We start from the raw sequence: 22857 nt of genomic DNA, 5'->3' as shown, positions 1-22857 counted from the left end.
TAGAGGATGCTGGCCTTTTGCATTGTGTATGGCCCATATCCCTTCTTGAGTTTCAAACAGAACTTCAATGGTTTTTATAAATGAATTAGTTATGGAAGTGAAAACATAAAAAAAAACCCAGGATCTTTCTTTTTTTATAATTTAAAATAGACTTGGCTTTTCAATTATTCGTTTAGCCTGTATTTCATCTTATTCTCATAGTCATACCTGGGTTAGGTGTTGTCAGCAAGGAGAGGACTGGGAATGAATGGTGAGTGGACCCACAGGGCCAGAGATACAGAGGTTCTGCTGACAAGAGAGCTGTCCTTTTGAACCATGGCTAAAGGTCAGAAGTATGTTTTTTGTTTTAGAAAACCTTTAAGACAGTCTTTATTAATGCTAAAATGCTTAGTTAAGCCTCAACCAGAACCACTACACTTATATATATATATTTTTAATATTTTTTCTGTTCAGAATTTTCTCATTTTTTGTTCGTTTATATTTTATGTATTAATTATTTTTGTCCACACCTCAAGACTCGTGGGATCTTAGTTCTCCGACCAGGGATTGAACCTGTACCCCCTGCGTTGGAAGCTTGGAGTCTTAACCACTGGACTGCCCGGGAAGTCCCCTATAGTTCTGTCTTTATCTGTACAGAATAATAGAATGGACACCAATAGCTACTCACTACTCTAGATCCCATAACTCTTTTAAACTTTCTAGTAAGGGTCAAAACGCTTTGCTTCAAGGTCATATTATTCTCGAGAAGCACTTTTTTCTGGCTCTATGCACAGCTTTTCTTACCATGTGAATCCAACTGGCATGAATTCGTTCAGAAATTCTGCTGTAGAAAACCTTTCCTCCTGCCCAGTGATTGCCTGGTACAATTCCCATAGTCTTTTCGTCTAAGGAGATTAGCCTTATTGCAAAGATAGCAGCAGCAGATTCTTGAAGAGATTTGGGTAAGCTTATCAGGTTTCCTCTGATGCTTCTGTGAACCGCCTTTTGATCCAGCAGCACCTGCCTCTTTTTAATGTTTTTGGCTGTACTGAGTCTTCCTCATGGCGCTTGGGCTTTCTCTAGTTGCACTGCGTGGGCTTTCTCGTTATGTCATGGGCTTAGTTGGCCCCTTTGGCATGTGGGGTCTTAATGTCTTGACCAGGGATTGAACCCACGTCCCCTGCATTGGAAGGTGGATTCTCAGCATGGGGCCACTGGGGAGGTCCCAACACCTGCCTATTGCCGCCAGCCAGTGGAGGGTAGTCAGTAGAGAGTTGTGGACTCTCCTGTATCAGCGGAGTGGGTTGTGGTAAGGGCAGAGGGCAAACCCATCAAAGCTGGCCGCCCTTGGAGTCTTTCAGGGCAGAAGTAACACTTCTCTTTTTCACTCACACGTTCTTCTGTTCTATTGCGGTTGTCCTGGCCACCTCATTATCACCTTATTAAATAAAGTACTTTCCTGCATATCATATGTTTTGGTTTTGGCTAACGTCAGAGTATTGAAAGACAAGCAGTGCTTCATTGGGGAACTACCAGACTGAGCATTTGAGGATTCTGCTTGCAAAATTTTGGGACAGAGAGAGCACAGTGTATCAAAAATGAGCAAAACTGCCTTCTGCGTTCTTTCTGTCCCTAACTGATGTTTACAGGTCCAAAGATGGTAACGGCAGGACCACTCTCCCTGGAGAAAGGGCTCTCGTAGTGAGGAATTTTTATTTTCATGTTTTAGATGATACACCACCTGAAGATGCCATTCCTCTGGTCTTTCCAGAATTAGAGCAGCAACTACAGGTAAGCATTTTTCTATAGAGTCTTTCACTTTTCCTCCTTAGTTTCATAAAATACAGTGAATGGAAAAGTCATCTAATTGGGAAAGACTGATTTGTAGACAGAGTGGAGATTTCACATCATCGAGGTCTGTATTTCTAGGACTCCAGGTCATGAACTCTCAGGTAATGTCTCTGTCTGTTTATCTGGCTATAGCACAAGCATATTAAGAACTCAGGGTATAAACAAGTTCCTATATTTAAAAAAAATTTATTTTTTTAATATAAGATTATCATATTTATTACTCATTGTTCACATTAAAATACATACTTTATCAGATATATTGCATATGTTTCACTATCTGCTCAAAATACTGTAAATCTATTTTTTAAATTTTATTTTATTTTTAAACTTTACAATATTGTATTGGTTCTGCCATATATCGAAATGAATCCACCACAGGCATACATGCGTTCCCCATCCTGAACCCTCCTCCCTCTTCCCTCCCCGTACCATCCCTCTGGGTCCTCCAGTGCACCAGCCCCAAGCATCCAGTATCGTGCATCGAATCTGGACTGGCGACTCGTTTCATACATGATATTATACATATTTCAAGGCATTGAATGGCATTGAATGGCAAGAATGGCATTGAAATATGTATAATATCATATAAAAATTATTTTAACTGAAGGATAATTGCTTTACAACGTTGGTTTCATTTCTGCCATATATCAGCATGAGTTAGCTATAGATGTACATATGTCCCCTCCCTCGTGAACCCCCCTCCCACCTCCCACCCTTTCCCAGCCCTCTAAGTTGTTATAGCAAGCTCCTCCTTTGAAGGCGTTTTGGACGTGGGGGTGGTCTGGTGCCTGCTCTCCTTACCTGTGGATGTTTCTGGGCCATTGCAGTTTTGGCCCATGGTGGGTTGGTGATCTAGTGATAAACTACAAGGGAGACTTGGCATGTGTGGCAAGATTCAGAATAATTTTCATTTCTCAACTCCACCCTATCTCCTCCCAAGTTCTCTGAGAATTCTTAAAAATAGAATGTAATTATTTTAAGCTAAATCTTCTGAATACTTTATGTACTTATGGAAAACCCTAATGAACTTTTTGGCCAACCTGATATTTTGTATGCATAATTTATGGATGATCTATCAAAGATATCCTCTTTTAATACACCAGAATTATTTGGAAGGAGCTAATTTATGACACATTAATTTTCTTCAGATGATATATGATGATTTCAGAAAGATGACTTTAGGAAGAGGTTCTGCTGAAAACACTGGATACTGGCCTTGGGTCAGATGTTCTCTTGAGTACTTCACTTTGCAGTCACATTTAGACCAGTCTAGTAGCGGTCTGGAATCCCATTACAGATATTTGTTTAGTCACCACTTTTTTCCCTCTGAATACCAATTCTGAAAATCTTTGACGGGGGCAGGGGGTTACCACCTCCAGTTAGTTCCCAGCTGATGTTTCTCCTTGACTTATACTTGGCAGTTTTCACATTTGTGGATGTGCCTGGTATCCTAATGCCATTTGAATTTGGGACCCCCAGACTGGAACGGCCCTTGACAGAGGTGGAAAGAACCAAGAATGAGCCCTGTGCAACCCGAGATAGGGTCCTTTTTTTGTAATCTGGAAGCACCCAGGTTGGGTCTGAAGAGTGGTGCTCCACTGCTGGGGTGGTCCCCTGAAAACGTACCCAACATGGGTACATGTTGACTAGACGTGGTGCTGACCCAACATGGGTCAACATCAGGCGTGATCAGACCTCCTGGAGAAGCCCTTACCTCATCTCTGCACGGTCCTGGGTGTCGTCCCAGCCCTCCAATAGAAAGCCTGCCAACAGAGCCATATCAATAATATAGAGATTACTGAAGGTGGTCCAGGAGGTGGGAGGTTATGACCACACAGCTGTCAAAAGACAGCTCCATTCTCCTCTAAAATGTCTTCTGCAGCTATTATCTACAGTACCTCCTTCTTCTCCCGTCCCCATGTGGGGTCTTCCACCAACTCTCCTGATTCCTGAGGTATAACCCCACCCCCCAACCTCTCTTCTCATCATGGAGGACAACTCAGCCGTTCCTCTGCTTTCCAGTCTGGCACATTTACATGACATACAGCCTCCCTTGCTTAGGTTCTGTCCTTCCAGAGGCCTGTGTATGTGCTACTCGTGGTGTAGTTGGGATTGCAAAATAATAACTCTATTTTTTTCCCCAGTCACAGCTTTTCTCCTTTATTTTACTGTTACCTCAAAGCTATTTTATTATCATAGGAGTCAGCTGAAATTAAGGAGTTAACATGTTTTGAAAATAAAAGAGTGAATGTGTGTTCAGATTCTTATTCCCCCATCAATAGTGTGGATCATGAATTCTACTTTTTTGTATTGACAATTTTTTTTCCTTTGGGAACATTAATGGTCTTCTCTGACTCGTGGATCATTCTTCACAGGATTCATAGCACCCCTGGAAGTTATCCAGATAATTCTTCTGTTAAAGTATTGCAAGATCCATTTGAATTTTACAGCTTTAATCCCATTTGACATATACTAGAAATTAAGTCTATTTAATTATTTAATCCAGTGAGACTATTTCATCTTTATTGAGCTTTAATGAATTAGTCAGTTGAGAGGCTGTCTTCTGCTTCAGGGGTTATGATACCCCCAACTTTCCAAACCCTCAGCTTTCACACCCTCAACTTTCTCACCCTAAAATATGGCATTGCTTTTTCATTTTTTTTTAAAGAGTTTTTGATGTGGAACATTTTTAAAGTCTTTACTGGATTTATTACAATATTGCTTCTGTTTTATATTTTGTTTCTTTGGCCACGAGGCACACAAGATCTTAGCTCCCTGACCACATGCCCTGAATTGGAAGGCAAAGTCTTAATTAACCACTGCACCATCAGGGAAGTCCCTATAGTATTGTTTTACCACTTCATGACTAGAGAGAACGTTCCCAGCAGTACAACTAAAAGCACTTAAGTGAGGGCTTGTTTTTTGGGTGAAGGATCTGATTGAGTTTGTTATAAACATTTACCATTAGTCAAGCCATTTGGTTAGCGTTGCCTCTGTCTAAGACTGTTGTCTGTTACCTTTATTATACATTCTAGGGTATGAGTGACTAAAATATATGAAGATAAGGATTGAGAGGGGAAAGATAACACAAAGCTATATCTAAAAGCAGATTCTTATTTCCATGCTTAGCATAAGCATATAAATTTAAGCCACTCTGCAGCAGAAAGTCTCTATATTGAAAGCAATGAAAATGCTTTATGTATGAAAGGAACCATCGATTCCGTGGAGCAGGCTGTCTTTACAGTCAGTTCCTTGTGCTTTCATCACATAATAATGGCTCTTGGAATTTTACCGACCATCATAATCCTCTACGGAAGAATAAAAGTTAGGTTACAGAGGTATATGAGTGCTTTGTGGTTGTAACTGTTTGCTTGAGGATGAACTGATTCTTACTTGTCTCTGAAAAAGTGTAAGTGAAAGTTTCTGACTCTTTGTGACCCTGTGGACTATAAACTGCTGGGCTCCTCCATCTGTGGAATTCTCCAGGCAAGAATACTGGAGTGGGTAGCAATTCCCTTCTTCAGGAAGTCTTCCCAACCCAGCGATCTAACCCAGGCCTTCTGTACTGCAGGCAGATTCTTTACTATCTGAGCCATCAGGGAAGCCCTCAGTTCAGTTCAGTTCAGTTGCTCAGTGGTGTCCGACTCTTTGCGACTCCATGAATCGCAGCACGCCAGGCCTCCCTGTCCATCACCAACTCCCAGAGTTCACTCAGACTCACGTCCATCGAGTCAGTGATGCCATCCAGCCATCTCATCCTCCGTCGTCCCCTTCTCCTCCTGCCCCCAATCCCTTGCAGCATCAGAGTCTTTTCCAATGAGTCAGCTCTTTGCATGAGGTGGCCAAAGTACTGGAGTTTCAGCTTCAGCATCATTCCCTCCAAAGAAATCCCAGGGCTGATCTCCTTCAGAATGGACTGGTTGGATCTCCTTGCAGTCCAAGGGACTCTCTAGAGCCTTATAAATATGAAAAGTAATTGATGCTAGGTGATGATTGCTAAGCCCTGCTCTCTGCATACCCTCACATTTAAATCCCACCCATGCACATTGAGTGTTACTTGGACAAGGGGTGTTTTGCCACAAATGATCTCATTTGATCCTTGCAACACTTGTGTAAACTATTATGTCTCTGCTTTAAGGATGAAACATGTGAGTCAAATTTTGGTCTACATAAATTTGCCTGACTAGATCTCTGATTCTGAATCTAGGTAACATTTTTTTCTTTTCAACTGTGGCAGAACCTATGGGCTGCTTAAATTACATGGATAGGTGGAGAATGTCTGATTTGTGAGGTTGCTATACTGTGGTTGTAGAACAGACTTGTAAAATCTGTTCTGACTTTCGGATGTCCATTACACACTCTTTCATAGTTTATAAAATGCAGCTATCAAGTATTTGGTAGTTACTCTACCTACATTTTGACCCCCAAGATTTTTCAGTTGCTTTGCCAAGAATCTGGACATGTTTGAGCATGTAATTCATGGTGCTTCTATTTTCACAGAAGCCAAAAAAAGCCTTGGGCAAGAATAGCAGTGACAAACATTTCTCTTGATGTCTCTATTAATGCGAAATGTTGGGCAAGAGACCTTGGGGGTAAGGTAGGTGTTAAAATGAGCAACTCTATATAGGCCTCAGCCCAGTGGCAGATGGTAGGTTGATTCTATTTTGTGTGGATTCCTTTCCTGGAACTTGGTTTCTAAATTCTTCATGTCCATTAGGGGCAGTGTTTGGGCAGAGCTAGTTTAGACCGTACTGTCGAAAGAAAGGAGGTTCAACTCTATGTCCACTTGTAAGAATGAATGAAAAACATGACTTTTCTTTAGGCCTCTGTTTCCTTTTATTTGAAGAAGAGGCCATGACTGACCTCCCTCTCTTTTCTGAAGGATGGCACAATCCTTTAACAGTCCCAGGGTCTGCTCAGAACCAAATTTGTCTTATTAGTAAAATTTAACCATGTTGCTATGTTTTGGAGATTGTAGTTTGACCTATGGAAGATCCAAAGCTAAGCTTTGTGATCTTTTTTACCCTGGGAAGATTATGCTTTTATAATCAGGTGGAGGGCATGCCAACACCTAGATTGCAATAAACTTGTTAAGGAGAGTGACAACCACCGGGGTATGCACAGTGGCATCAGGCTGACCTGAATTTGGACCATCGCTCCCCATCTACTAGTTTTGTAATTTGGAACATGTTATTTCCTTTTTGTAAACCTCACTTTTTTTTTTTTTTTCAATTTCTTTCTCTTTTTTTTTTGGCCATGCCGTGGGACATGTGGGATCTTAGTTCCCTAACCAGGGATCGAACCCACGTCCCTTGCATTGGAAGCCCCGAGGTGTTAAACACTCAACTTCCAGGGAAGTCCCAAACCTCACTTTTTTGACCTGCAAAGTAGAGAAAATATCTCATATCATTGTGCAAATTAAATGAGATGATGAATAGATATAGCACAGTACTTGGCAAAATAATTGCTCAATTAATATTAATTTCCTGCTTTAGTGAAATTGTTTATTGAATGAACTATTGAAGTACCAGTATCTTCATATGTGTAAAATGAAATGAGAGAAGCATCTCTTTGGATTTTTTGAGTTAGGAATAGAGATGCCCTCTTCTTTAAGATATTTGGAAAACAAAGACTTTTTTTTTTTTTTTTTTAAATCAAATTGAGCAATAGCTTCAGTCCCTTCTAAGGTCCTCCCATCTAATATGAGAAGACAGTAACAGGTGTCTCTGCAGTACACATTGAACTTGCTTTTTTCTCAGACAGAGTTTGGTAAGTCCAGAAACTGATGTCACCTCCACAAATAACCAATTTCTTAGCTTTGGTTGTGTACTATAGTATCTTGTTATCCTAGCAGTCTCTCCTGAAACTTCTTTTAGGTCTTGCATCAGTGTATCACTTGCTGTCTGGGAAACAAAGATGGTATAAAATGGAGGATGAGCATTCCAGGATTCTACTACAGTGCTCTTGAACATCCAGATAAAGCACTAAAAAAAGTCCTGCCATTTTCTCTCTCACACACGTATTAAAAAGTATATTACAGCTTTTTTTTTTTTGGCTGCTGTGACTACACAGAAAACATATATAGATTACTTGGAGCTTTACAATGATACCTTTATTATTATTATTTTTTGAGCAGCCCAGTTTTTAGGCTATGCATTCTCAGAAACATTTGGGATACTCGACTTATCTGTCCCTTTAATACTGCTTATGTTGATAGAATTGACCTAAATATCCTTCATTCCAATATTATATAATATAATGTTATATTATATAAAATTTTATGTGTAATGTAAAATTATATATGTATAACAATATATAAAATTTTATGTGTTTAATATATTGTATATATGTAATATATAATGATATAATGTGTTATGTAATGTATAAGATATGCTATAATTATTACTTAGTGATGACTTTGACCATGATGTAGATACTATGGAAATGTCAATTCTTAAAATGGTAAAAAAAATATTTACAATTCCGAGATAAAAGAGTTTTCAAATATGGCAGTTAGTCCTGACTGTGGTTTTCCACTTAGTTATAACAGATTACACTTGCTCATTTGGGGACATTGAAATGAGACAAAATTTAAACCAGACACCTTCTGTGCTACCCCCAAAATAAAGATAACACCAAGAATCAAGGAATAAATAAGAAGTCTGCTCAGCAACTGTAGAATATTTATTTCTCTAAATATATCTTCTGTATGGGAAGCTGGGAGAGGAAAATTAAATTCTTACGTTTTTTAAGTGGATGGGGCCAGTAGTATTTGAAGAAGCCAAGTAGAAAACGGAAATGCTTTAGCTGGCTTTGCCCCTTGCGGAGAGATGCTTGGCTTGGTCTGTTCCCACGGGGCTCTTTCCAGAGGACAGAGTCCATTTCGGGAGGAGCTAGCTATAAAACGATGGATAGGATGGTGTGGCTCAAGCCAGCATTCTTGGAACAGAAGCCTGTGGTTTCTCTCTTACTTCATCTTGTTAAATTGGTCCTGATGATTGGGGTGGATACCAGAGATCGTAGTGGTTCACTCACGCTGCCGTGTAATTTAAAGCCCTTGCAAACTCTATCCCTAGGCAGCGGCAGGATGAGGGAGGGGATGGGGGTGAGGAGGAACTGCCTTCTCCTAGGCTCTGACTTCATCCAAACCCCAATCTGTGTCTTGGGAAAGTGTGTTTCAACGTTCGCTTGAGACACTGTCAAGGGAAGGTCTTAATTTAGCCTTCTTAGAACTGGCTGTGTTGTGAGGAGACCAGAGACCACATATTGAGTTATCGGAAAAGTTGTTTCTGCAGTTTTGCAGAGTTTGTGCTCTAGTGCCCGAAGAATATTTTTATGTTTTCATTTTCTTTTCTTTTTTGCAAATGATGGTATACTTGGGATTTTTTTCAAACTTAAATCTTTGATTTTATATTGGGGTATAACTGGTTGATAGTGTTGTGATTGTTTCAGGTGAACAGTGAAGGGACTCAGCCGTACATATACATGTATCCGTTCTCCCCCAAACTCCCCTCTCATCCAGGCCAGCACATAACATTGAGCAGAGTTCCCTGTGCTATACAATAAGTTCTTGTTGGTTATCCATTTTGAATATAGCAGTGTGTACGTGACCTTCCCAAAGTCCCTAACTCAAATAGGGTATCTTTGGCTTCCATTTCTTTGAAATTCAATATTTCGTTCTTTAAATAAGAATGTGCAATACATGCATCCAAACGAAGGGAGAATTTAGGGTAACTGTGGAGAAAGTAACAAGGAAAATTGCTCTTCATGAAGCGAAAAGAAATTCAGTGTCAACATTGAGTTTACTTATTGCTTGTCCATTCCTAGCATGGGAATATAAGTATGAAAATCTCTTGACGGAGAATAGTCAAAATCAAAGAGAATTGAAATAAAAAATAAAAGTGTTATAGATACATGAGAATTTACTGTATAGCACAGAGAAACGTATTCAATATATTGTAATAACCTATAATGGAAAAGAATCTGAAAAAGAATGTATATATATGTATATGTACACTTATATAACCAAATCACTTTGCTGTATACATCTGAAACTAACACAAAATTATAAATCAACTATACTTAAAATTAAAAAAAAAGTGTTAATTATTATTCCAAGAAGTTAATAGCTGTTTTTCATCTGGTTACTACAGGCATTCTTTTACATTATTTTTTAGGTTTTTATTTCTTTTAGTGTGAGCACATGCTAAATAGTATCTTAAACCAACGTGTGACTGATTGATTCATGAGTGCCAGTAAACTGTCACCTGATGTAAGCCTACTAGTAGCTCCATTTTAAAATTGGAAACCTGATTCCTGTGCTTGAATTTTAGGAACCTATTTCCTCAGGCGAACACTTTATTCAGTGAACTCTGTTGGGTAAATATTGTCTCCTATTTTGAGGGCTTATTAGAAGGGAAGAGAGACTCATGTTTGGTGAAGGCCGTATGGTATGATGCGCACACACACACCCACATTATGCCATGAAACAGTGAGAGTGGGCTGTGTCATGCTGGGCCACACATCCCATTACTCTGTAGTTCTGTTTAATATCAGGTAAATTCCTGTTGGGATGAGAACAATATGTGCTTAGAAAACTCTTGGATTAGTTTCCTGAAATGGGGTAAATGACCAATGATGTTAAATGCCATTCCAGAGACAGTGGGTCCTGCTGACCAGAGGGCACTTTGGTTTGTCCAGCAACATTTGGGTTAGTGGTACACAGTTTCAAGTTATAAAGGGGTAGGGAATTTTAATTCCCTGGGGAGAAATTTGGGAAGGAGAGAAAGATAGGGTGTGAACAAAGTGAGTCTCAGATGGGGAATCCTGCAAGCGATGCTTGGAAGATGGGTTGGGGGCAGCAGAAGGATCTAATGACACTTTTTTTTTTTCCATTAACTTTTAAAAAAATTGTGGTAAAAACACATAACATAGTGTTAAGTATATTTGTATTGTTGTGTAACCAATCATCAGAACATTTGCATCTTGCAAAACTGAAACTCTATTCTCATTAACCAATAATTCCTCATTTATACGCACCAGCCCCTGGCAACTTAAAAAGATTATTTTACAATATTGTGGTGGTTGTGCAATATCACTTCTCACCTTGCTTAAAAAAAATCTATTTTGCTCTTCAGTGCTTTTATGCAAATTGGAAGAATGTGTATTGGTGCTGAGTTACAAGTCAGGCTGGGTGAAGACAGAGCTCTTAGGGGCAGGAGATTGACATGAACCCTGGCATCATTTTACTCCCTAAAAACCCTGAACACTAAGTATTTTTGGCTTTTTAAAAAGTTAAGAAAAACATCTTAATTGTGGGCAGACTTGAAAATATTGTGATATATAGCATGGTCAGCCTGCTGAGAGCATGTGAGGATATCAAATATATCTTGAAATGCTCCCTTTCCTCATGTCCCTTTAGCATGATTGATCATGCTACCAGTACATAAAAACATCTTCAAATTTCCCACAGTTAAAAACTGCCAACAGGGACTTCCCTGGTGGTCCGGTGGTTAATACTTCGCCTTTCAGTGCGAGGGGGTGCAAATTCAGTCCCTGGTCAGGGAACTAGATCCCATATGCCTCGTGGCCAAAAAACCAAAACATAAAACAGAAGCAATCTTGCAACAAACTCAATAAAGGCTTTTTAAATGGTTCACATAAAAGAAAATCATTTAGAATATACAATGGATTACCTGGTTCTGCTTAGCTGGGTCTTTTTTTCTTAAAGTCATGATAAACCAAGAAGACACATATATTTGAACAATTTAAAAATGAATCTAGGGACTTTTCTGGTGGCCCAATAGTTAAGACTCCTCACTTCCAATGCAGGGGGCACAATTTCGATCCCTGGTCAGGGAACTAAGATTCTACATGCCAGGCATTGCAGCCACAAAGTTAAATAAATTAGTTTAAAAAAAGCTTTTAGAAAAACAATGCCAATAAAAAAAGAAGTCATGAAAACCTTGCCCCTTTAATAAAAAGCATTTCATGTTGGCAAGCCAAGGGGGAAAACAGGCCTCTCGCCTCTTAAGAAAATTATTATTTGTAATTTTCAGTGTTCCTTTTAAACCATAGCAGCAAAGGGCATTTTTCTCCCTTTCCGTGACTTCTCTCATCTGTATCCTCTTTGGCATGCAAGCATGGAGTCCTAGAATTTTCTGGCTGTCACATAGGTGGCTATGCTGAATTCATCGTGCGGGTACCTCCATGTGGCAGCTTATGGGCTGAGCTGAATATAGTTTATGAGTGTTCAAAAGGGCAGGAAATAGGATGTGTTGAGTCTTAGGGCTTTCCAGTAGGCAAATCCTTTAACAGGGCACAGGTGATTTAATAGCAGCTTGGCAAGGGTACCCAGAGTAAATTGCTTTCATTACTCTTACTCTTACACCTGGTCATTTGCCAGTATAACAGGTGAAAATTGAGGAGGGGGTGGTGATTTCTAGGACTAGAGGAGCCAGGAGTTCTGAACGCCTTTGGCGATGGCTTTATCTCCTGGGGTGAGTTGTACTGTAATACTCCTGGGCACTACTTTGCAATTTATTTCACTATAAAAAGGCATAATTGTTCCAACAGGCTGAGTTTATGCTGTGAATGTGTCCATAGGGCGGTGAGGAAAAATACTACATAATAGAATTATTGGATGAATTTCCATAGATTAGAACACAACAGATGTTCCACATAAAGGTTAATTTCATCCACATTTACTCTGAATTTTATTTCGTTTAGAAGATCTCTACTCAGAAGGTTTCATGACAAATAGGAAGGGTTATCTGATTTATCAGTCAGATTTTATAGAATTTTGTAGAACTTTCTAGAATTTTTTTGGCATCTTGGGTGAGACTGCTAAATATGACACCCAAAGAAATCAGTTTCTTTGAAGAATATAATGAGAGGCACAAGTAGTAAGGAATTCATTATTTCTCATTTACTAATATAAAATTAGTGAGATTGTAACCTAGTCAGACACATAGCATACATATTTAAGAATACTGTGAAGAGAAGGTTAGACAGAAGAGCCTGTATAACGATTAAGTGATCTTTCTCAGGTACTGGGCTTCCCTGGTGGCTCAGATGGTAAAGAATGCAGGAGACCTGGGTTCGATCCCTGGGTTGGGAAGATCTCTGGAGAAGGGAATGGCAACTCCCTCCAGTATTCTTGCCTGGAGAATCTCAAGGACAGAGGAGCCTGGTGGGCTAGAGTCCTTGGGGTCGCAAAAGAGTCAGACAGAACTGAGCGACTAACACTTTCTCAGATATTATGCAACATTTTTCTATTAAATAATTGAAAAAGGTGATTACAAACCTCTTTAAAAGAATATTAACTAGTTTTTCTCAAAGTAATGTGTTTAATAACATGCTGCTAATTAGAACTTAGAATTGCGAACTGAGGGAAAGCCAATTCTTTAAAAATAAATTCTAGAAAGAAGTCAGCATGTTGTGGTTAGAAAAACTTGTGTGCTGGCTGTTGTCCCCCTCAAGGATGGGAGAAAAGCACAGACAGGAATCCTTGTTCTCTTTGCCTGCACATGTTGTAAGCATCGTTTTATTTGGGATTTGGTCTTTCATATGGTTGGTTAATTGTTGCAAGCATTATTTCCAGGCCAGCATCATTTCTTCAGTTTGGCTTCCTTTCTTTCTTTTTATTTTTTTCTCTTGGAGTATAGTTGATGTACAATGTTGTGTTAGTTTCAAGTGTACAACAAAAGTCAATCAGTTATACACACGCATCTTATTTTTTTTAAGATTCTTTTCTCACAAAAGTCCTTACAGACTATTGAATAGTGTTTCCTGTGCTATACAGTAAGCACTTATTAGTTATCTATTTTATGTATAGTGATGTATGTACGTTCATCCCAGTCTCACAATTTATTCCTCCTCCTATTCTCCCCTGGTAACCATAGGTTTCTTTTCTATTTCTGTGACTCTATATATTTATTTCTTTTTGTAAGTAAGTTTATTGGATTCCTTTCTTGGAGGGCTCCTCCTCTCTACGAGTTGCATTTATGCCTCTGGGCATCAGGAATAGAAATCAAGGGGTAATTGAAACAGACAACCGAAATATTCTCTAAAGCAGAGTTTAAGATTCTTAGAATTATAGGGGACTTATTTTTCAGTGCATGGCAGGTAGCTGACCTGTCATGGGTCTCAGGGCTCTGGCCTGGGCCTGAGGGTGCCCTGGAATAACACTGGACGATGCCTGCGGCAGGGGGTGGGGGGGTTGGGTGGGGGGGTTATTGGGCCACTTCTCCATTTGTAGTCAAATAGAATCAGCCAGTCCCTGTCCAGTGTGGATTGACAATGCCATTCTCCTGAAAAACCTCTTCCTCTAAAGATCACCAGGATAGCACAGTGGTTGGCAATTTATTCTGCTACAAGGAAATGGACTGATTTCTTTCTTTTTTTTTTGGTGAAGCCTCTGCCGCCTTGTCATGACTCCATGGAATCCATGCAGGTGTACAAGCAGCACTGCCAGATAGCAGAAGAATACCGCGAGGTGAAAAAGGAGATCGCCCTGCTGGAGGAAAGAAAGTAAGTAGTGTGCCGCCCCCCGGTACCCTCATCCTTGACCGCTGACTGCTGCTCATGGACAGTGGACGGTAGGGGAGGAGGCTGAGCATGGGGGCGAGAGGGAAGGAGACAGGTGGGCAGGAGAACTTTCTGTGGTTCAGGGTTCTGTGCCTTCATCTGTGATTCTAGGAGTGATAAAGAGGAACTGTGCTGGATGAAAGAGACCGGCCAGAGGAACCAGGGCAGTGTGTCCTACTCAAAACTTAACTTTTAACGAGCATTCTTTAATTCAGGAAATCAAAGATGCTAAAATACCGCCTGGAGCCACGTGGTGTTCCCTGAGAATGTGCTCAAAGGCCCAGGGCACTTTGTCTTAGGGTGGATTTTAATTAATGCTTGAATGCTGGCATGCCCACCTCAGGTAGAGAAGCCACTGGGATGGCTCCTTGGGATAAGGTAAATGTGTTAGTTGATTAACTGTATTTTATAGCTCAATAGTCTAGTAAGTTTTCTTTTTCTTTTTTTATCTTCACAGCTTCTATTATCATTAAAGTTCTGTGAAGGGAGTTAGGCAGTTTATTAATTAAAGCATTCTCACTTTACCTACTCATAACTTTATGCTTCTGAATCCTCCTCCTTTTTTTTATATTAAACTTTTTGCTTCGTATTGGAGTATAGCTGATTAACAATGTTGTGACAGTTTCAGGTGGACAGCAAAGGGACTCAGCCATACATGTATCCATTTTCTTGATTGCACTAAATTCTGCCGATATCAACTCGGTGATCCCCGTTCTTTCATCCTTTCAAAGCATCAGACACTTTTTTTTCATAGCTTTGGTCAGTGTGTACTTACACATTTATTAGGGAGATCTTTTGATGGATATTTGCATCTCCTGCTAAATGGCAAGTGTCCTAAAAAGGGAGGATAGTCAGGTGTTTCCCACCATCATTTTCCTGAAGCACAATACATAGCGTGTAGATACTGAATCAAGTTTCGGTGAATGAGTGACACATAATCCAAACATATTGTGAGTCTTTAAGTTTCTGCTCTTCTTCTTCCTACTGGAGTGATACATGGTATCACAACATATTTCTATTTATACTTATATAAAGCATAATTTTTAAATGACTCTAAGGGAAACATATTTTGTTTTGAGAGATTTATGAAGCTCTCGGGACCCTTTGAAGACTCCCCAGAATGGTAGTTGGACAGGATAATATGGTGGGGAGCAGCACTGGTTTTAGGGTCGGACATCATTTATGCTAAGACCAGTTGGCATGTTGCAAATATCTTCTTACTTCCTTGAAGTAAAGTGAAGTTGCTCAGTTGTGTCCGACTCTTTGCGACCCCGTGGACTGTATCCCACCAGGCTCCTCTGTCCATGGGATTCTCCAGGCAAGAATACTGGAGTGGGTTGCCATTTCCTTCTCCAGGGGATCTTCCCAACCCAGGGATCGAACCCAGGTCTCCCACATTTCAGGCAGATGCTTTAACCTCTGAGCCACCAGGGAAGCCCTCTTACTTCCTTACTTTCCTTCAAACATAAAGTCATACCTGGACTTTTGGCTATAGGGCATTGAAAGATGCTCATGAGGAGATGAGAAACACAACTTTTCCTTTGTATGTCTGAGACTTACTTTTTGGTCTAAAGAGTTTTCACAAATTGGTTGGAATGCTTCGATTGTACATTTGCATACAATCTGAGTCCTTCAAAAAGTGTCATAAAGGAACTGAAGATGCCTATCAATAATGTAACCAGTGATGAAGTTAAGAGAGGACTTGTATTATCAGTGGCTTATAAACGTATCTTCCAGTTGGTGTGTATGTGTGTGTTAACTATGGTGTTGTGACAGGAAAAAAAGCCCCAGGTAAATTATGTATTTATTTGTAAATAATAAATATTTTAGACTGAAGTTATAGTGTTATTTAAATTAGCTGCATGTGTAGCTTTTTTTGGGGGGGTGGCAATACAAGACTTTCCCACTAAATTATATGTTTTGTAAGTGTATATTTTTATATGCTGCATCAAAAAATACAATAGGACAACATTATGAGATCTCATAATACAATATGAGAGTGATTCATTGCTCTCTTATTGAAGCATATTCTTGCTGTTTCTGCAAAACTCATCTTATTTCCTCTCTCAAGCCTATTTGGAAGGGTTTGGAGTTTTCTTGAAATCATGATGTTATCTTTTTTTTTCTCCCTAAGTAATTCACTAGATTTTAGACAAAGACCAGATTCTTTGATTATTTTTTTCCTTTCTTTTTGGTAAAGTCTCTCAAAGTCCTTTTTATTCATTCTAGTTTCTGCCATTTGGGATTGGGACTTGTTACTTCAAATCTTGGTCAGTGTAATATTCTAACTGGTTTCCCTGCCTGTGGTTTCACATTGCTGGAGAAGGACATGAAGTTCTCCGCCTAGATTGTGAGATCTGCCTCAGTATGGTCTTAGTACCTCTGCAGAATGTTTTAGCTCATTCTCGCCTATTCACTTTTCCTGCCTCAGTGCCCTTGCTCACATCAGGCTCTGTCTAGAGTCTCCTTCGTTCCTCTTCATCTGTCCAAACGCTACCCTTGAAAAGAACTTAGCCTGTATCCCTCCCCAACCACCCCACCGCTTTTCCTGGGTGAAGAAAAACTTACTGGAATGATTCTTTGGGCACTTTTTGTAGGCTAGTGTTATCAGTAGTTACTCACTGACTGGGCTCAGATGGTAGAGAATCTGCCTGCAATGCAGGAGACGTGAGTTTGATCCCTGTATCATGAAGATCCCCTGGAGAAGGAAATGGCAACCCACTCCAGTATTCTTGCTTGAGAAATCCCATGGACAGAGGAGCCTACAGTCGGCTACAGTTCATGGGTCACAGAGTCAGACACGACTGAGTGACTATCACTATCACTGAACTGTATGTCCTGTCTTTCTGATTCTGTCTAGCTCCCTGCAGAGCTCGATACCCTTTAACCTCTCTTTGTATCCCAGTCACTGAATAGGGAGTTGAGCATAGGATAAAATATGAGTTGGGGTGATTTACAGTGGCCGATTATAGGAGATCGTTATATCCACCATGTAGCATTTTTTATTTGTAATTTGTATGGTCTGTATTTAAAATATGGAGTCAGTATCAGAAGTAAAGAATTGCTAAGATAAATTGTTAAAACTGGAAGTATGGTTATGTTTTATATTTGTAAAAAAATGAGCTTGATCCTACAAAGGCTTTGTGTGGTTCATTTTGTTTTTTTTTAACACTTTACTGAAGTGGGCTTCCCTGGTGGCTCAGATGGTAAAGCGTTTGCCACAAGGAAATGGCAAACCACTCCAGTACTCTTGCCTCGAAAATTCCATGGACTGAGGAGCCTGGTAGGCGGACACGACTAAGTGACTTCACTTTCATTTTATTGAAGTAGAAATTCATTTTGCAACAGATATTCTCCTAAATGGTCTTTGTGTTTAGGCAAGATTGTTGTTCAGTTGCCAAGTTGTGTCCGACTCTTTGTGACCCCATGGACGGCAGCATGCCAGGCTTCCTTGTCCTTCACTGTCTCCTGGAGTTTGGTCAAACTCATGTCCATTGATTTGGTGATGCTATTCAACCATCCCGTTCTCTGTCGTCCCCTTCTCCTCCTGACCTCAATCTTGCCCAGCTTCAGGGTCTTTTCCAGTGAGTTGGCTCTTCGCATCAGGTGGCCAGAGAATTGGAGCTTCAGCTTCAGCATCAGTTCTTCCAATGAATACTCTAATTCCTTTAGGATTGACTGGCTTGATCTCCTTGCAGTCCAAGAGACTCTCAAGAGTCTTCTCCAACACCACAATTTGAAAACATCAATTCTTTGGCACTCAGCCTTCTTTATAGTTCAACTCTCACATTCATACATGACTACTGGAAAAACCATAGTTTTGACTGGATGGACCTTTGTTAGCAAAGTGATATCTCTGCTTTTTAATACACTGTCTAGGTTTGTCATAACTTTTCTTCCAAGGAGCAATTGTCTTTTAATTTTGTGGCTGCAGTGATTTTGGAGCCTGAGAAAATAAAATCTGTCATTATTTCCACTTTTCCCTCTTCTCTTTGCCATGAAGTGATGGAGCCGGATGCCATGATCTTAGTTTTTGGATTGTTGAATTTTAAGCCAGCTTTTTCATTCTCCTATTTCACCCTCATCAAGAGGCTCTTTAAAGGGGAAAAAAAAAAAAAAGTCTCTTTAGTTCCTCTTTACTCTCTGCCATTAGAGTAGTATCATCTGCATATCTGAGGTTGTTAATACTTAGTCAAAATAGAGTGGACCAAATGGATTTGACTGAAATAAATCAGCTCTTCATTTTTCAATCATTTGGATGAGCATTTCTTCCCTATATTTAATAAAATGTGACTGATTACGTTGCTTCTGGATATATCTATATCTATGACTGGATATATATACATCCAGAGAATGGATATATATGACTGAGTTCCTTTGCTGTCCACTGAAACTCTACGACATTGTTAATTGGCTATAACACCAGTACAAAATAAAGCGTTAAAAAAAAGAACAGCCACTGCGTTCAGCTGTGCAGTGAATGTTCCATACCACACTGAGAGGGGCACTGTCCATATTAACCCAGGTGTTTAAGAGAGAGTTTTTACATGTTGGAGCCATGTGGGCACAGGTTAAACTGAACTTCACTCTCGTCTCCAGAGGGGGTCTCCCTGGATCTAGTTTGAGAGACTTCACAGAGGGGAGGGAAGAGTTGACTATATATTTTTTAAATCTTGTCTGTTGGGTGGATAAAGAGAATCAAACATTTTCTAAGATTACAAACTCACAATAGGGTGAATTTAATTTAAAGAATAGTTTCTGGTTTATTGACCAGTGATATACCATCAGCTGCTTCTTACTTTCATTGGGAAGTTTTCTCTTCTCAGTTGAAAAAAAAAAGACAATTTTACTGAAAGCTTTAAAAATTTACCAATAATTCTGACAGCTTTGCAAAACTCTACTATCATTTTTGCCTATTTTTTTCTAACCCTTTTGTATGTGAATAAATATATTTATATAAGTACAAGTATAGTAACATAAAATATATATATACTTTTTTCAATAAATATTATGAGCATTTTTATAGAACACATATAAATTTTGTGTATGTAATGGAAACTCATAGAAATGAGTTTTTTTTTTTTTGTTGGGCTATAAACTTGAGTTGGTTATTTTGTTATTGTTTTCTTTTTGTTTCCTCTGTTTTTTTTTTTTCCTTGCCATTTCCTTTTTTTCCTTGACATCCTGTGGGTTAATTGAACATATTTTAGGATTCCATTTTTATCTATTTTAGTATTTAAAAAAATTTTTTATTGTGGTATAGTTGATTTACAATAGCAAAGTAAGTCAGTTATACATATACATATATATATTCATATATATGTATATATATACACACACATACATATATTCACTGTTTTTTAGATTCTTTCCCATATAGGTCACTACAGACTTATTGAGAAGTCTGTATAGTAGTATACTGTACTATACAGTATTGGAGAAGGAAATGGTAACCCACTCCAGTGTTCTTGCCTGGAGAATCCCAGGGATGGGGAAGCCTGGTGGGCTGCTGTCTATGGGGTCACGCAGAGTCAGACACGACTGAAGCGACTTAGCAGCAGCAGTGCTATACAGTAGATCCTTATTAGCTATCTCTTTTTACATATAGTAATGTGTGTATGTCAACCCAAATCTCCCATAGATATTTTATGACATTGAAATTTATCACTGAATTGTTTGCATGTCTTAAATGTGTTTTTGGGAATTCCTTGTCAGTCCAGTGGTTAGGACTCTGCACTTCCACTTCAGGGGGCCTGGGTTCAATCCCTGTCAAGAAATTAAGATTCTGCAAGTCATTCGACACAGCAAAAAAAAAAAAAAAAAAAAGGTAGAGTTAAACTCTAATTAGTTCTAAAATTTAAACTTATAACAGTAAAGTTTGTAGTAAACTTAGTATTATTAAATACTAATGCTATGCTATGCTAAGTCACTTCATTCGTGTCCGACTCTGTGTGACCCCATAGACGGCAGCCCACCAGGCTCCCCCGTCCCTGGGATTCTCCAGGCAAGAACACTGGAGTGGGATGCCATTTCTTTCTCCAATGCATGAAAGTGAAAAGTGAAAGTGAAGTTGCTCAGTCATGTCCAACCCTCAGCGACCCCATAGACTGCAGCCTTCCAGGCTCCTCCATCCATGGGATTTTCCAGGCAAGAGCACTGGAGTGGGGTGCCATTGCCTTCTCCAATTAAATACTAATAATACTATTATTAAATACGTATTTTTTAAATATGTTAAAAAATAATAAACTTAAATTTATAATAGTAAAGTTTGCTTTGTGTTTTATCTCATTCAGAGGAGAAATCACTTGTTGCTCTATGTAAGAAAAATTGTGTTAGGTGCTGTAGTGTTTAAAAGTTTGGCTTAGAGGGGCTTCCCTGGTGGTGCAGTGGTTAAGACTCTGAGTCTCCACTCAATGCGGGGAGGGTATGGTGAGGGTTAGATCCCTGGTTGGGGAACTAATATCCCACATGTTGTGGGGTGTGGCTAGGGTGGTGGTGGTGGGAAGATTGACTTAGAATATCAGGAAAAGAGGTAAACTCTTAGAAAATTTGGGTTGAAAAATGTTATGTAACAAAAGAAACAATTCAGGGGTTTTTGGTAGACTCAGAGCTGTGCGACCATCATCACAATTTTAGAATATTTTCATCACCCCCAAAAACAAATCTGATGCACTGAGTAGTCAGTCCCCATTCCTCTTCCTCCTGCCAGCCACTGGCAACCACTCATCTACTTTCTGACTCTGTGTGTTTGCCTATTCTGGATATTTCAGAGAAATGGAATCATGCATTTCTCATTCAGAGACTTGGTATGTGGTCTTTTGTGACGGGCTTCTCTCACTTAGTGTAATATTTTCGAAGTTCATCTGTGTTGAGGCATGTGTCAGTGCAGGCAGACCTTGGAGGTATTGCAGGTTTGGTTCTAGACCATGGGCAGTAAAGTGAACATCGCACCAGAGAGTCACACAAATTCTTTGGTTTCCCAGTGAATATGAAAGAACCCGCCTGCAATGCGGGAGACCTGGGTTAGATCCCTGGGTTGGGAAGATCCCCTGGAAGAGGGAAAGTCTACCTACTCCAGTGATCTTGCCTGGAGAATTCCATGGACTGTAGAGTACATGGGGTCTCAAAGAGTCCGACTCGGCTGAGCAACTTTCACTTTCACCTCACTTTCATGTTTATACTATTAATCTATTAAGTATACTATGTAATCTATTAAATGTGTAGCAGCATTATATCTAAAAAAGTACATGCGTGCACGCTAAGTTGCTTCAGTCGTGTCTGACTCTTCGTGACCCTATGGACTGTAGCCTGCCAGTCTGTCTGTGGGATTCTCCAGGCAAGAATACTGGAGTGGGTTGCCTTTCCCTTCACCAGGGGATCTTCCTGACCCAGACACTGAACTCGCATCTCTTGCAGCTTATGCACCACAGGTGAATTCTTTACTGCTGAGCCCCCAGGGAAACCCAAAAAAGTACATATCTTAATATAAAAACACTTTATTGCTAATAAATGCTAACCTTCATAAAATAGTGGTCTTTTTACATAATAACATCAAAGATCATGGATCACAGATTACCATTACAAATACAGTAATAATGAAAAAGCTTGAAATATTTTGAGAATTTCCAAAATGTAATAGAGAGACACAAAATGAGCAAATGTTAGAAAAAAAAAGCAAAATACAGTATCTGTGAAGCACAATAAAGCAAAGTGCAATAAAATGAGATACAACTGTGTTTTATTTCTTTTTATTGTCAAATAATGTTCCACTGTATGGTTATACCACATTCATTTATCCATTGGTCAGTTGATGGACCTTTGGATTCTTTGAAGTTTTGGCTATTATGAATAATGCTGCTACAAACATTCATGTAAAAGTGTTTGTGGGTATGTATCTTTTCCGTTCACTTTTACTAGGAGGAGAATTGCTGGGTCCTGTGATAGTCCCACGTGTAACCTTCTGAAGTGAAAGTCACTTAGTCGTGTCCGACTCTTTGTGGCCCCATGGACTATACAGTCTGTGGAATTCTCCAGGCCAGAATACTGGAGTGGGTAGCCTTTCCCTTCCCCAGGGGATCTTCCCAACTCAGAGGTTAAATCCAGGTCTCCGGCATTGCAGGAGGATTCTTTACCAGCTGAGCCACAAGGGAAGCCCCATAACCTTCTGAGGGGCTGCCAGACTGTTTCTGAAATGGCTACACCATTTTATATTCCCATTAGAAACGTATGAACGATGCAATTTCTCCACATCTTTGCCAACGCTTATTATGTCTTTTTGGTTATAGTCGTGCTACTGCTGCTGCTAAGTCGCTTCAGTCGTGTCCGACTCTGTGCGACCCCATAGACGGCAGCCCACCAGGCTCCCCTGTCCCGGGGATTCTCAAGGCAAGAACACTGGAGTGGGTTGCCATTTCTTTCTCCAATGCATGAGAGTGAAAA

General features: G+C 39.7%; 1 protein-coding gene across 2 annotated transcripts in view; it reads left to right on the top strand.

Annotated features, from left to right (window-relative positions):
• The window catches only part of MAP3K7CL (MAP3K7 C-terminal like), a 48017-nt gene that overhangs the window by 16764 nt on the left and 8396 nt on the right, over window positions 1-22857 (top strand). For both annotated transcript variants that reach the window (XM_019957974.2, XM_019958061.2), the window contains 2 exons: window positions 1709-1770; window positions 14246-14361. In XM_019957974.2, coding sequence (XP_019813533.1) covers window positions 1709-1770; window positions 14246-14361 — 178 coding nt within the window. The remainder of the gene's footprint in view (window positions 1-1708; window positions 1771-14245; window positions 14362-22857) is intronic.

The sequence above is a fragment of the Bos indicus genome, chromosome 1, assembly GCF_029378745.1.
Source record: "Bos indicus isolate NIAB-ARS_2022 breed Sahiwal x Tharparkar chromosome 1, NIAB-ARS_B.indTharparkar_mat_pri_1.0, whole genome shotgun sequence".
Lineage (NCBI taxonomy): Eukaryota > Metazoa > Chordata > Mammalia > Artiodactyla > Bovidae > Bos > Bos indicus.
Note: the sequence above shows the minus strand (reverse complement) of the source record. Positions and strands in the feature narration are given on the sequence as shown.